The 13,549-nt window shown below is 45.2% G+C and overlaps 1 protein-coding gene across 1 annotated transcript in view; it reads left to right on the top strand.

The window, feature by feature from the left end:
- The first annotated feature begins 364 nt into the window (after positions 1 to 364).
- The window catches only part of LOC134440890 (echinoderm microtubule-associated protein-like 6), a 151,637-nt gene continuing 138,452 nt past the window's right edge, over positions 365 to 13,549 (top strand). Inside the window, exon 1 of the mRNA XM_063191044.1 lies at positions 365 to 561. Within this exon, the coding sequence (XP_063047114.1) occupies positions 365 to 561 (197 nt within the window). The remainder of the gene's footprint in view (positions 562 to 13,549) is intronic.

Raw genomic sequence — 13,549 nt, 5'->3', positions numbered from 1 at the left:
GTGTGATTCCCTATGTAAATAGGCCCTGTTTCATGCTTCAGATTACTCTGGATGTAAATTGCTGTTTGTTTTATTTTTTATACTATGTGTGGGGAAAAGTTATTGGTAAGATCTTCTGACATTTAAAAACAATATTTTGCTATTTAAGCTTACCTACATGGCAACACATGTTACGACGAGAAAATCCTGATGTGGCCATCGGCTGGATTCGCGGCTGAGCCTGTGGCGACTTAAGCACGAGGACTGCTTGTGCTACTGAACTACTTGTAGGTGAAAATCACGGGCAGTGTTGATGTTGAACCCAGTGACAATTACAAACTTCTAAGTAACGTCACCTCTAAAAAAAAAAAAGTTGTCAAATACCATGGCCGATAGGACTGCACCCCGTTGCCAACTACGATTAGAATGGATTTACGGGTACCGAGGGCACCAGTGCCGCAACAACCTGTACTACACCGCGGGTAAGGAAGTGGTGTACTTCGTGGCAGGAGTCGGCGTCGTGTACAACACCAGAGAACATACACAGAAGTTCTTTCAAGGGCACAACGATGATATTATCAGGTAAGTCACATAGTACATGTTCTCAATTGTTTTGTATGTGTGTTGTATTGTATTTATTTTATTTGTTTTTAATGATCAGTTTTGAGTTTCCCCAGCCTCGTGCCATATACACCCAAATACCATCTGAAATATAATTTGAGGCATGAAATGTGGTGTTCACCATAACCTCAGTTAAGCCATAATAAATCCTTTCTATTGGCTTTATAAACTGCTGCATTCAAGCAATTCTATCTGAAATAACGCAATCTGATCTCATCATCAGCAGTTCGATGTTTCCTCTCACCGATAAGCTGTCACGCCCTCAACCTGATGGCAGGATAAAAACCGTAAACGTGCAAAGCTCTCACTCACCACCGTATTTTCAAGGCTCGACATCCTGAGACATCTCCGCACAAATAATGACATTTATCTTGGTGAAAGCTATTAAAAGAAGCTTCGGGGCTGATGTCATTGTGATTTAACAAGTCATAGGCTATAACCTTTGAATTTCTGTAGCAGTCGACAGGTGCACCACTGTCTTTGTTGACCAGACAGGATGCAGCGTATTTAGTGGAAGATCCAAAGACTGAAACGTTGTTTTCATAGCCTACTGCACTTGTTGCTTCTCCGTATTTGAAACGCCAGCCCGTTTTAATTCCGCAGTCAAGGTGCGCCAAGTGGTGCAATACAACACCTTCTATTTAACCTCAGTCAAACCTGTTCACTGAAACATGCAACAGGTAACAACACGAACATCTACCTGTACCTGGTTTGCTTAATTTCTGCACCTTGATATCAGCTCATTGTTAGAGAGCATAGTTGTGGCACATGGATGTATTTGGTTATTCAATTACAATTATAATGTGATATAGCTATTCATATAATATAATATAATATAATATAACACTGTTATCTATCTATCTATCTATCTATCTATCTATCTATCTATCTATCTATCTATCTATCTATCTATCTATCTATCTATCTATCTATCTATCTACACACACAAGCGGACACACACACACACACACACACACACACACACACACACACACACACACACACACACACACACACACACACACACACACACACACACACACACACACACACACACACACACACACAAAGCCCCTCAGGCCATTTCATTGGATTCTGGCTCCTAATTGTTTCAATTACAGCTCTAGTGCCCTCTTTCTCTGTAGAAGATCTATTCACCGTTTTCCCCCCAAATCAATATTTGATGATGTGTAATTTTGATGATTGCATCGTTACCCATGGAGCCGAGTGTGTGTGCGGAAGCAGGAAGTGTCCGCCGTGTACAGTGCAGTAGTCAACAGGGGAGCCGTCATGACACAGAGGAGCTGCTTCCAGGGGCGGAACTATAAGGGGGGGGGCAAGTGGGGCAGTTGCCCCTGGGGCCCAGGGCCCTCCTGTATTGGTGGTGGAGGGGCCCTATTTTGACCATGGTAGGCCGTATGGGGGGGTGCCCTGGGCCCTGTCTGCAATTGTTCCGCCACTGGCTGCTTCAACAGAGCCAATTGTGTGGAGCCGTGCGGCCCGGCATATCTCCCTTTGTGGTTTAACTGCGCTGATGCCCCGCCAGCAGGCTTGCCACCGCTTGTCCTTCTGTGTAATCAGTGGCCTCCCTCTCTATCCCTCTCTCTCTCTCTCTCTCTCTCTCCTTCTATTTTTTCTCTCTCTCTCCTTCTGCCTGGAAGGAAGGGATGCTGCTGCGTCGCTCTTTTTCAAAACGTCAGCAGCATTCATCAACTCCCCTGGACCTGGCCTATCTCTCTCTCTCTCTCTCTCTCTCTCTCTCTCTCTCTCTCTCTCTCTCTCTCTGTCTCTCTGGTGATAATGCCAGGAGAGCTGAAAGCCCCTCTGATCTTATCAGACCAGTGGAAACCATAGTAGTAGTAACTGCTACTTTTTCCTGCCTGCCATACACCGTCCGATGCTTAATGCATTAGCAGAGCTGTACTCTGTTTATGCCCGTCTGTGCATATAGAGAGTATGCCATATGGGCCTATTCTAGAGGGAGAAGGAAAACAACAAAAAATTGTATTTCATCTGTCATAAGACTACTGAAGTACCGAGTCGGAATTATTATTAATATTATTTGTTTTGCTCTGCAGAGTAAAGATGGTTTTGTCTCCGGGGAGGTGTCGGGGGGAGGGGGGTGGGATGCCTGTGGAGTGATTGCCGATGGTGTTATTCCTCTAAGCCATGCAGTGGTGCGATGTATTGTGTGTTGCGGTGGTGTGTGGGGGTGTGGAGTGGCTTGGTGTGTGGTGTTATGTGGTGTGTGTGTGTGTGTTTTGTAATATAAGGGTGTGTGTGTGTGTGTGCGTGTGTGTGTGTGCGCTGTGTTGTCCTGGGTCGTGGGAGGTTTTATGGGGGTGTGTTTGTGTGTGTGTGTGTGTGTGTGTGTGTGTGTGTGTGTGTGTGTGTGTGTGTGTGTGTGTGTGTGTGTGTGATGGTGTGTGATGGTGTGTGTGTGTGTGTGTGTGTGATGGTGTGTGTGGTGTGTGGTGTGTTGTATTTGTCTGCCTGGGTCGTGGGAGGTTGTATGGTGATGTGGTGTGTGTGTGTATGTGTGTGTGTGTGTAGGCTATGTGTATGTGTGTGTGTGTTGTGTTTGTCTGCCCGGGTCGTGGGAGATTGTATGGTGATGTGTGTGTGTGTGTGTGTGTGTGTGTGTGTGTGTGTGTGTTGTGTGTTGTGTGTGTCGGCCTGGGTTGTGGGAGGTTGTCAGCGAGAGTGAAGAAGAGTGAATGCTTATCCCTCCGCCTGCCTGAAAGGAAACCTGGCACTGCAACAGCTCATGAATTGTAATTACAATTGGGGCCAGTCGAAGGCTGCCCAAGCCCGGCCCTACCCTACCCATGAAGCCCAATAACTTACAGAGAAGGAGAGGTGGAAGAGAGGGATGAAGAGGGAAGAGTAAAGAGGAGGAGTGATAGGTAATTACAATTGGGGCTGGTCGAAAGCCTGCCCAGCCATGCCCATGAAGCCTAATAACTTCAAGGAGGGGTGGGTGATATGACAAAAATGTCATATCATGATATTTTGACAAAAAAAAATCTTGATTCTGATTCTTTTTATTACGGTCTTCCATTGAAAAAATAAAAACAACAAAAAAACAAAGACAGTCATTTTATATACTATTGTAATTATATACTAATTTGTAATTAGCAATTAATTAAACGCAAACACACTGATGACATTGTCATAAGGTGCACAATTGAAATACCATAATGTAAAGAATAAAAGTGAAGACAACACTAATTAGGTAGACATCACTCTGATACTAATAGTAAACATCCTCACTGCAAAACGATCTACAGTATATGATTTCTCCACTTTGGCAGATTCGAGACAATCTTGTACTCGATTTCTCAATTCACGATTTAATATCGTCATATCGCCCACCCCTACCTTAAAAAAAGAAAGGATGGAACAGCAAGAGAGGGATTAGAGAAGAAGAGTAAGGAGGAGTAGTAATAGGTAATTACAATTGGGGCTCGTCGAAGGCTGCCTAGCCCAGCCCTGCCCATGACGCCTAATAACGTGAAGTAGGGGTGGGCGATATGGCAAAAATGTCATATCATGATATTTTTAAAATGTTTTGATTCCAATTTTTTATCATGATCTTCCATTGAAAAAAATAAAAACAACAAAAAACAAAAACAGTCATTTTATATACTTGCAATTTGTAATTAGCTACACTAATTAAATAGACATCACTCTGATTCTACTAACAAACATCCTCACTGCAAGACGAGCTATACGATTTCTCCACTTTGGCAGATTCGAGACGATCTTGTACTCGATTTCTCAATTCACGATTTAATATCGTCTTATCGCCCACCCCTACCTTAAAAAAAGAAAGGATGGAACAGCAAGAGAGGGATTAGAGAAGAAGAGTAAGGAGAAGGAGTAGGTAATTACAATTGGGGCTAGTTGAAGGCTGGCCAGCCCTAGCCATGAAGCCTAATAACTTGGGGTGGAACAAGGGATGGAGCAAGAAGAGGGGAGTATAGAGGGAGGAGTAATGACAGAGAAGAGATGGGACAACAAGAGAGGGATGAAGGAGGAGGTGTAAGGAGGAGTAAAGAGGAGGAGGGAGGTGGAGGAGTAATGGGCCCTTTGGCACGGCCGCCGTGTCGCGCACAGTACAAGGGTTCAAGGGGGTGGAGTCAGAGTGCTTTGATGTATCCAAGTGTTTCAGGGAGGATGCATTTTTAAACGGCTCCTCTTGTCCTGTCTTGTCTTGTGTCTTGTCTTGTCTTGTCTTGTCTTGTCTTGTCTTGTCTTGGCAGTGCAGTGCACAGGGGGCCCAGCAGGGTTGCCAGATGAGACTGATGATTTCCAGCCCATAAGAAATGCACCAAAGCCACCTGGAAGCACTAAATCCCACCCAATTTGAACTAAATACTATTGATTTCTACGGCCACAAATTTGCAGTAAAAGCACTTTTTACCCGTTTTTTACCTGCAGACGGCTATCCTAAGCAGCCTAATTGGGCGGGAAAACTGCGGTGCCCAGTGGGGCCTGCATGCTAAGAGGGCTAGATTATCCAGCTGGCTCTCTTCTCTTTTCAGTACTGTAGGAACTAAGGGATCAGGTGGCTTAATTGTTGCATTTTGTGAACATGTGTGAATGCATGCAGGTGGCTTTGTTAACCTGCATCTGTGTGTGTGTGTGTGTGTGTGTGTGTGTGTGTGTGTGTGTGTGTGTGTGTGTGTGTGTGTATGTGTGTGTGTGTGTGTGTGTGTGTGTGTGTGTGTGTATGTGTGTGCGTGTGTGTGTGTGTGTGTGTGTGTGTTTTGTGTGTGTGTGTGTGTGGTGTGTGTGTGTGTGTGTGTGTGTATGTTGTGTGTGTGTGTGTGTGTGTGTGTGTGTGTGTGTGTGTGTGTGTGTGTGTGTGTGTGTGTGTGTGTGTGTGTGTTACAGGAGAGTAAAGCTAGTCATGTTGCCGAAGCTTGATGAGGTCGAGGTGCATATTTTGAGAGGTGTGTGTGTGTGCGCACGGCACGCATGTGTGTGAGTGTGTGTTCATGTCATTGTAGTTGTGCGTAGCGTACAAGCTAGCATCTCCCAAGGTCATGCCCCTTTCCCAGTTTAGAGCCATTGTAATTACTCCTTTTCATGTATGGCTGCTCACTTGTCTGCCCTGGATAATTGAAGTCTGCGTCCTCCCTCCCTCCGTCCGTCCATCTGTCTGTCTCAAACAAGAGGGGCCTTTTTTTTATAGATTTTTTTTTTTTCACGAGGGCCCACTCAGGCCCCTCTGGGCTCATTCATAGTCAGCCAACCATAATTAGGTTGCTGTGGTGTGTGTGTGTGTGTGTGTGTGTGTGTGTGTGTGTGTGTGTGTGTGTGTGTGTGTGTGTGTGTGTGTGTGTGTGTGTGTGTGTGTTACCACCTGTGCTGTGCTGTGCTCTGGTGAAAATCAGTGATGATTGGAATTACTGTTGTAGGGCCGGCACAAGAGGCTCCTATTTTAGATTGCTGACATTTGAAGACGGTGACTTTTAAGACACGGTCATCTAGAAAACTATGCGCTTCTGTCAGGAAAGAACTACGATGTGTAAATATTATTCATTTCATGGCTATTCAGAATCAGACAAACACTGTATTGACATTTTAAACAGTAAAAATCTACCATTAGCAATGACAAAAAATGTCCTTTGGAATATGGCCCAAAAACCGACAGGTTGGTGGGGAGAGTGATTAACCAGTGCTCTCCCCCATCCTCCTCCATGACTGAGGTACACTGAGCATGGTACCGTCCCGCCGCACTGCTCCCTTGGGGTGCCATTGGGGCCTGCCCCCTTGCATGGGCGAGGCATACTGTAAATGCAATTTCGTTGTGTGCACTTCTGTGCTGTGGAGTGCTGTGTCACAATGACAATGGGAGTTTCCCAGTAAGGCTTGAGCGCTTAAGGGATTCAGTACGTTGTCTAGAATACATATTTGGCTGGACTTCTGCTCTCCTGAACCTGGGGTGTCTTTTTTAAAAATGTACGTTTTTTTACAAGGGCGTCCTGGCCACAAGAGAGCACAAGTTGCCAAATTAAAATTTCAATTTAATCTTTAATTCAAATGCAAAAATAAATACTGTACATAAAAATATAAAGCGACATTTAAAGCCATTTAAAATCAGCAACGCTGTCTCAAGTGCTCTCAGTCTGGAATGAAAGTTTGCTTCTGCTGCTATTGCTGTAGATGTTAAATTAGCCAGGAGAGGCCCTGTTTGGTTCTTGTATCATTCGACCAGAGTGAGAATATTAACTAAGCCTTTTCCCTTTTAAGGTACAGTAAAACACATGTTTAGTAAAGTGGCTGCTGCCACTTGAGCACCACAACGTCTTTAAGATGTACTCAAAATCTTGTTTGGGTGCACACATCTCAAAACAAAAACCTGAATGCACTTCCATGGGGAGCCTGTTTCCCTGTTTAATTTTTTAAAGTGTCAGTCAGGTTGACTGCAATGAGAGACAGCAGCGCACAGCAGCTTTACAGTACTGCTGCTGCCGTGTTACACCTTTCTCCCTCAGGCACCTGTCTGCCACCACACACACATTCACAGCTCACACAGAAATACTGATTTTTCATGAAGCCTACAATATGCTGTACACCAGTGGTCTCCAAATGGCAGCCTGTGGGGCAGATACGGCCCAGGCATGGCAAACATTTGGCCCGCCTTGAGGTGGGAACAAATGAAAACGTGCGCAATCTGTGGCCATACGGTCAGGTGATTTGTTTGGCCCTCAGCTTCATTTGCACAACATAATTTGACTCTTGGGGAAAAATAGTTGGAGACCACTGCTGTACACTAAAAAAAAATAGATATTTAGCATGGATTTAGCAAAGGTGATCAAATGTACTCATGCAGGTAATACATTAACGACCACTAAGTCGATATAACAGAAAAAAACTTAAACTGAACAAAACTGAATGAATCAGACTGATCTTGATCAGTAAATGGGATACTGACGTGATATATTATGGGGTGGATTGCAATCTTCCCACGACAGAATACAGTTCATCATTGCTGTGACATTGCAAGGGACAATGGTTTCTTTGCAATTAAGGTGACCATGAGCCTAGAACTGAAGTTCGAAAAGATTGAACCCCACTAGTTGAGATAACTGACCTGTCACGGGAGGGTCGCGGTTTCAAATTCACCAAATCCATCAAATCCCCCAGCTGTTCCCTGGGGTACACTCAGCATGGCCATTGGACCCTCCCTACACGCTGTTGCCCAAACACCAGGGCTAGACTGGTAATCTGTCATACAGGGCATCTTCCCGGTGGGCCGACAGTCCTCCTTCGAGATCGGCTCACAATTTATATGACTGAGCTTATAGTGATCCACAGTACGTATAAACGGCCACGGGTACTTTGTTCATGAACGAGCGGTCCGAGGGGTCGGACAGTATGTCTCATTAACTGACATGCAACATGCGCGTAAGCAACACTTGTGTACAGGTCCTTGTCCTTTGATTATTCTTTCCCAACACCACCAATTGACTTGCATTGGCTTATGCCCCAATGTTTTCCCCCAAAAAGAGGCGTAACGCACAAGGCACACGTCATGCCCTTTATATGTATAGTACAGTGGTGGTAGTGATGCATGGGGGTGAGGGGCTGGTCCCGGGCCTTTTTTTTCAGCCTCAGTCCACCCCTGCCAACCACTGTTGTCATGGAACCCTGCTAACTTGGGTGAAAGGCAGATTGGTGTGTGTGTGTGTGTGTGTGTGTGTGTGTGTGTGTGTGTGTGTGTGTGTGTGTGTGTGTGTGTGTGTGTGTGTGTGTGTGTGTGTGTGTGTGTGTGTGTGTGTGTGTGTGTGTGTGTGTGTTTATGTGTGTGTTTATGTGTTTGTGTGTGTGTGTGTGTGTGTGTGTGTTTGTGTATGTGAGTGTGTGTGTGTGTGTGTGTGTGTGTGTGTGTGTGTGTGTGTGTGTGTGTGTGTGTGTGTGTGTGTGTGTGTGTGTGTGTGTGTGTGTGTGTGTGTGTCATGTGTTAACAGTGACAAATGGGACTTACTTGCTGTACACATTTGGGTGTTTGTACCTGATAAGGTCTCGGCCTGAGGATCCACTTCATTTCTACACAGTGCTGTTATGAGCAGGCATGAAAATCCCTCACCTTTCGGTGAAATTCGCCGTTTTGAAATCAAAATGGGTCATGTCTGTGAATCATGCAGATCTGAGGAGAAAATTTTAGGGGGGTGGGGTGGGGGGGGGGGGGGGGGGTCGAGTGAGGAGAAAAGTGTACAGCAGAAAACAGTGTACTTGGGCCATACTAGAAAATATTAGTTTATTTTACTCTAGTATGGCCCAAGTACAGTCATTTTTGCAGCTAAAAATGTCTATTTCTTGAAATTCAAAATGGCGGACCATGGAGAAGATCCCCCTTTTCATGTATGAAAAGTGCAATTTTCCCAGTCATAATGAATACTTAGAATTTGAAGGTGGTGGTAAGTATTCATGAAAAAGGTAACATTAGTGAATGGGTAGCATGAATTCTGGAAATAAACAATTGAAAATCTTGCACAGTGTAACTTTAAGTTTTCATTTCAAACATGGGAACATTTTATTCTTAGTTTACAGACATGTAAAAGTTTTATCCTTAACTTCGATCACATGTTGATGTGTGACATGCTTTTAAAATCAGCTGATCTTGTGGAGGCGTGACCTTCTTGTCAGGTAAAGGATTAAACTATCACATGTCGGAAACAAAAGAAGACTTGAACTGTATCCATGCTTTTAGAAGCCTGAAACAATGTGCAGAACTTAGAATGTAGCAGTAGTCAGTTGTTGCCATTGTCCTGCAAGTTGTGAGTTGAATGCGTTACTGTTTGAGCTACCCCTCCCTCTCGGCTGACCTGGTTCTTGCTCCTGCTCTCCCCTAGCCAGACCGTGCCCTCCTAGTGACGCAACACCTTCAGCGTTGCTACTAGTCAGGTCAAGAGCAATGCAAGTACTTTCTGAGCTCCCGAAAAATCAGGAACTCCTCCCACTTTGTCGGGAAGCAAACAACCATTATCAAACCAAGGGAGGCGGGTCAACCATGCCGTTTTGGAAATGTTAATTGTTATGCTCTTGGTCAGATCAAGTCTCGAAGAGATTTGGAAGTCGATGATAATCAGACTAGCTCTCTCTCTCTCTCTCTCTCTCTCTCTCTCTCTCTCTCTCTCTCTCTCTCTCTCTCTCTCTCTCTCTCTCTCTCTCTCTCTCTCTCTCTCTCTCTCTCTCTCTCTCTCTCCCCCAGTAGTGAGTTGTTGCCGTTGTCCTGCAAGTTGTGAGTTGAATGCGTTACTGTTTGAGGCACACCTCGCTCTCCGCTGCCCTGGTTCTTGCTCCTGCTCCTGCTCTTGCTATCCCCTGCCCTGCACCTTCTCTCCCCTATACTGGCTGCGTCCACCGCTCCTCTTCTGTCTTCGCTGTCCTGTCCCTCCCTCTCCCTTGCTGTTTGTCCTGCATTGGGTGCCCCATTTCCTGCACTTGCTTCAGGGAAGATCCGGGTGCCAGATCCATCCATCATTGCCAGGGCTGGGTGCGTTCTGGGACGCTGCTTGGAAGGACGGCTGGTCCCTGTGCCTTTAGAGGACAGTCCCCTGTGTTCCTCAGGAGAAAGACAAGGACAGTGGCAAACTCTTCCTCTACGTCTATGCCTCTTGTCCAATCAGCTTCGAGTTCTATAGAGCCATTTGTCAGAAGGTGACATTTTCCACCAATCAGCTTCGAGTTCTATAGAACCATTTGTCAAAGGGTGACATTTCTCACCAAATGCCATCCATACAGTGGCCTTCTTCTGAACTCAGAAGGCTGGAAGTGCAAGGCAGGCCTTTCTTCTCTTTTCTCTCCTCTGTCTTTTCTTTTCTCTCTTCTCTTCTCTTCTCTTCTCTTCTCTTCTCGTCTCTTCTCTTCTCTTCTCTTCTCTTCTACTCCCTTCTCCTCTCTTCTTCTCTTGCTTCCCAAGTGGTCTGGGAGGTGATACAGTGGGAGCCTGTTTGTTAATTGGATGGGGCCTGTCACATTGAGTTATCTATGGTGGCAGAGTGGAGTCTGGTGGGGACAGAGCTCAAAGCAACCATTTAACACCACAAAAAAAAGTCTGTACTTTTACGCTGAAAAAAGTCTGTACTTTTACTCTGAAAGAATTCTACTTCTTTCACGCCGCAGTGCACAAGTGAGAGGGGGGAGAAATAGGACGTGTTTGTGTGTGTGTGGATGTAGGGAATGTTTGTGAAAGGAACGAGGAAAAAAGGAAAAAAAAGAAAGAAAAAGTGTAAGAAAATGTGGAATGTGTAGTATGTGTGTGTGTGGACGTGTGTATACGGTATATCAGGGGTACTCAATTAACTGTCCCCGAGGGCCAGTTTTTCCAAATTCCTCCCAATAAAGGGCCAACTCGAGTCACGACACCCGCCCCCCCCCAAAAAAAAAAAGACTAAAAAAGATAAGGCCTTTGTTACCACAAAACACACACTCACAACTCACACCCACAGCAGATATTTAGTTTCCAGTGAAAGGATGGGAGAACATTTCTCTCATACAGGGCCTGTATTTTCCTGGAGCACTGTGGAGTGGGGTGCCTGCCTTACTCTCATTGCTTCAGTATTTTTGTATTTCTTAGTGAGAACCAATGAGCCTGGAGATAACTCTTTTCAAACAAGAAATGTTGCTTATTATGACTTTGCTTATGCAGCTCTCACATGCATGAGAATCAGATGCAATAATATCATGGATCCAGTAAAGAGGATCCCTCGGTTTTGTCAACAAGAAAATGGCACATTTGATGCAATGTTCATTAAATGCAACAGCCAATAATAAATCCTCAAGTTGCTCATAACTTTGTTTGTAGTCTTAGGGCTTATCATTTCAAACGAACTATTTGGGGACTGTTTAAAAGTGTGAAAAGTGTTATCAAGCAATTCGTTTTTAAGTACCACTAGTTAGCTGCCAGCAGAGCTCAAACACAATTTGCCTTCATTTGTGTTAGCAACTAGCTACAGCTACTGCTAAACCAATTCGAAGTCCTAACACACTGTTAGCAATCAAATGTGGGCCATTACTTTCAAAAACGAGGCATACTTTGTAAATAATGTATTTACAGGCTCTGATACCGTCATTCCCTTGTAGTCTACCTCACAACCTCTGATGCCACCGTCGTAGTCACTTCGGACCGGAGCCTGCAGTGAGTGACTGGCAAAGAGGGAGAAAGAGAAACAGACAGAGGGGGCAGGGCACGGCACGCTTCTTCCTAGTGTCTGGGGAGCGATTTCAAAATAAGAGCGGACAGCGCGATCGGACCAAAAAAAAGAAAAAAAATCGCCCGCGGGCCGCTAATTGAGTATGGGGGCCGCATATGAAGGGGGAGCGTGTGTGAGCTGAGATCAGAGAGGGTGTTTTTTTCTGCCGCTCTGGGTGTTAATCAGGGGGTAATGGCTAAAGCAGTGGCTGGCTCCAGCAGTGATCTGGTAGTTGTGGCGGTGGTGTGTGTGTGTGTGTGTGTGTGTGTGTGTGTGTGTGTGTGTGTGTGTGTGTGTTTGAGGGGGGGGGGGGGGGGGTCGCTAGTTATCAGCAGCAGGCAGGGTCTCTCTGGCTCTCTGGGGCGTCCAGACCAGACGCTCCTAATCTCACCGATCTCTGGAGCTCAGATGAAGACATGACCTTTCCACAAGGAGCTCCCTCCTCAAAAGACCAGAAGACGATCTCATTAAAAGAGAGAGCAGGTACGGTAGGAGAGGAGAGGAGAGGAGAGGGAGGTCGCTGGAGGGTTTCATTCGGAAAGCCCTTTCTGTAATTCTCTTTGAAGCCCTACCTAAATATAGCTTTAAGCTGTATTTAAACAGAGATGAATGGGAATGTGGAAGTTATGTTGGCTCAGCAACTTTCTTGAGCAGTCACTGTGTCAGAGTCAGCTGCTGCAGAGAGCTCCTTTCATACGGCTTCTGTTCTGACAGCAGCTTGACTGATGAAACGCTCTTCAGCTTGAAAGCACTTAATATATATGTACATTGTGTTATCAGACAAGACCACATTGACATGACATTTTTTTATTTAGTATTTTTTGAAGTTTTGCCAGAATGTTCATTAAAGGTTAATCTACTCCAGTGGTTCTCAACCTTTTTGAATAAACACCCCCTGGACCTCATCATAAGCCTCCCAATGTCCCCTTGACCTCGTCATAAGCCCAATAACGCCCCCTGTAGTATTACAAAGTTAAATGGACTAATGCCTACCAATGCCAACTAAGCACCGCCCCCTCTCATCTGTATCCTTTTCAACGCCCCCTTAGGGCTCCCCAACACCCCCTGGGGGGCTGTAGAGCCCCAATTGACAAACACTAATCTACTCAGTGTTAGTCAATGCAGTAGCAGAGTCACCAGTCAATGCAGCCGTACAGTCACACATTGTAACTGTTACCTTGGCGATATTAGATCATAGCAACAGCCCAGGGCCACGTAGTCTCCAGGCAGCACCTGACAAAGTAGTGCATGGTTGTGTGCTGTACCTCAGGAAGTGTACTGCGGCAGTCATTTCCCAAGAAATGCCTCATTACCTACACTACACTCAGGGAAGCATCTTTAGAGACAGACAACGTAAGATGAAGCTCAGCACTTACCATTTGTAGTGAAAAAAATGAATCCTAGTTGCCGTTCCACCAGTCAAACGCATCAATAGTCATTGAAAAGTTAACTACCATAGTACTACACTACTATGACATAACACTTTACCTTTAGTAATGCACTACAATTCTGGTAACACATATAATACCGTGCTTTAATGGGTTAAAGCTATTGCAATGTCTTGCAATGAAGTGCTCGGGATATGAGGTAGAGTCAGAGGAGCAGTTAAATAAGACGAGTTGGCATTGGTGGTAAAGGCTTACAGAGGGGATAAGTACTTCAGGCACCAAAAGTCACCCAATTGCCGTGAATTTACAGAGATAACAGGCAGTTGTGCTTTCACGGCCGTTACAGAATGG

The sequence above is a fragment of the Engraulis encrasicolus genome, chromosome 24, assembly GCF_034702125.1.
Source record: "Engraulis encrasicolus isolate BLACKSEA-1 chromosome 24, IST_EnEncr_1.0, whole genome shotgun sequence".
Lineage (NCBI taxonomy): Eukaryota > Metazoa > Chordata > Actinopteri > Clupeiformes > Engraulidae > Engraulis > Engraulis encrasicolus.
The sequence above is the reverse complement of the archived record's forward strand: the minus strand, read 5'-3'. Positions and strand labels throughout refer to the sequence as shown.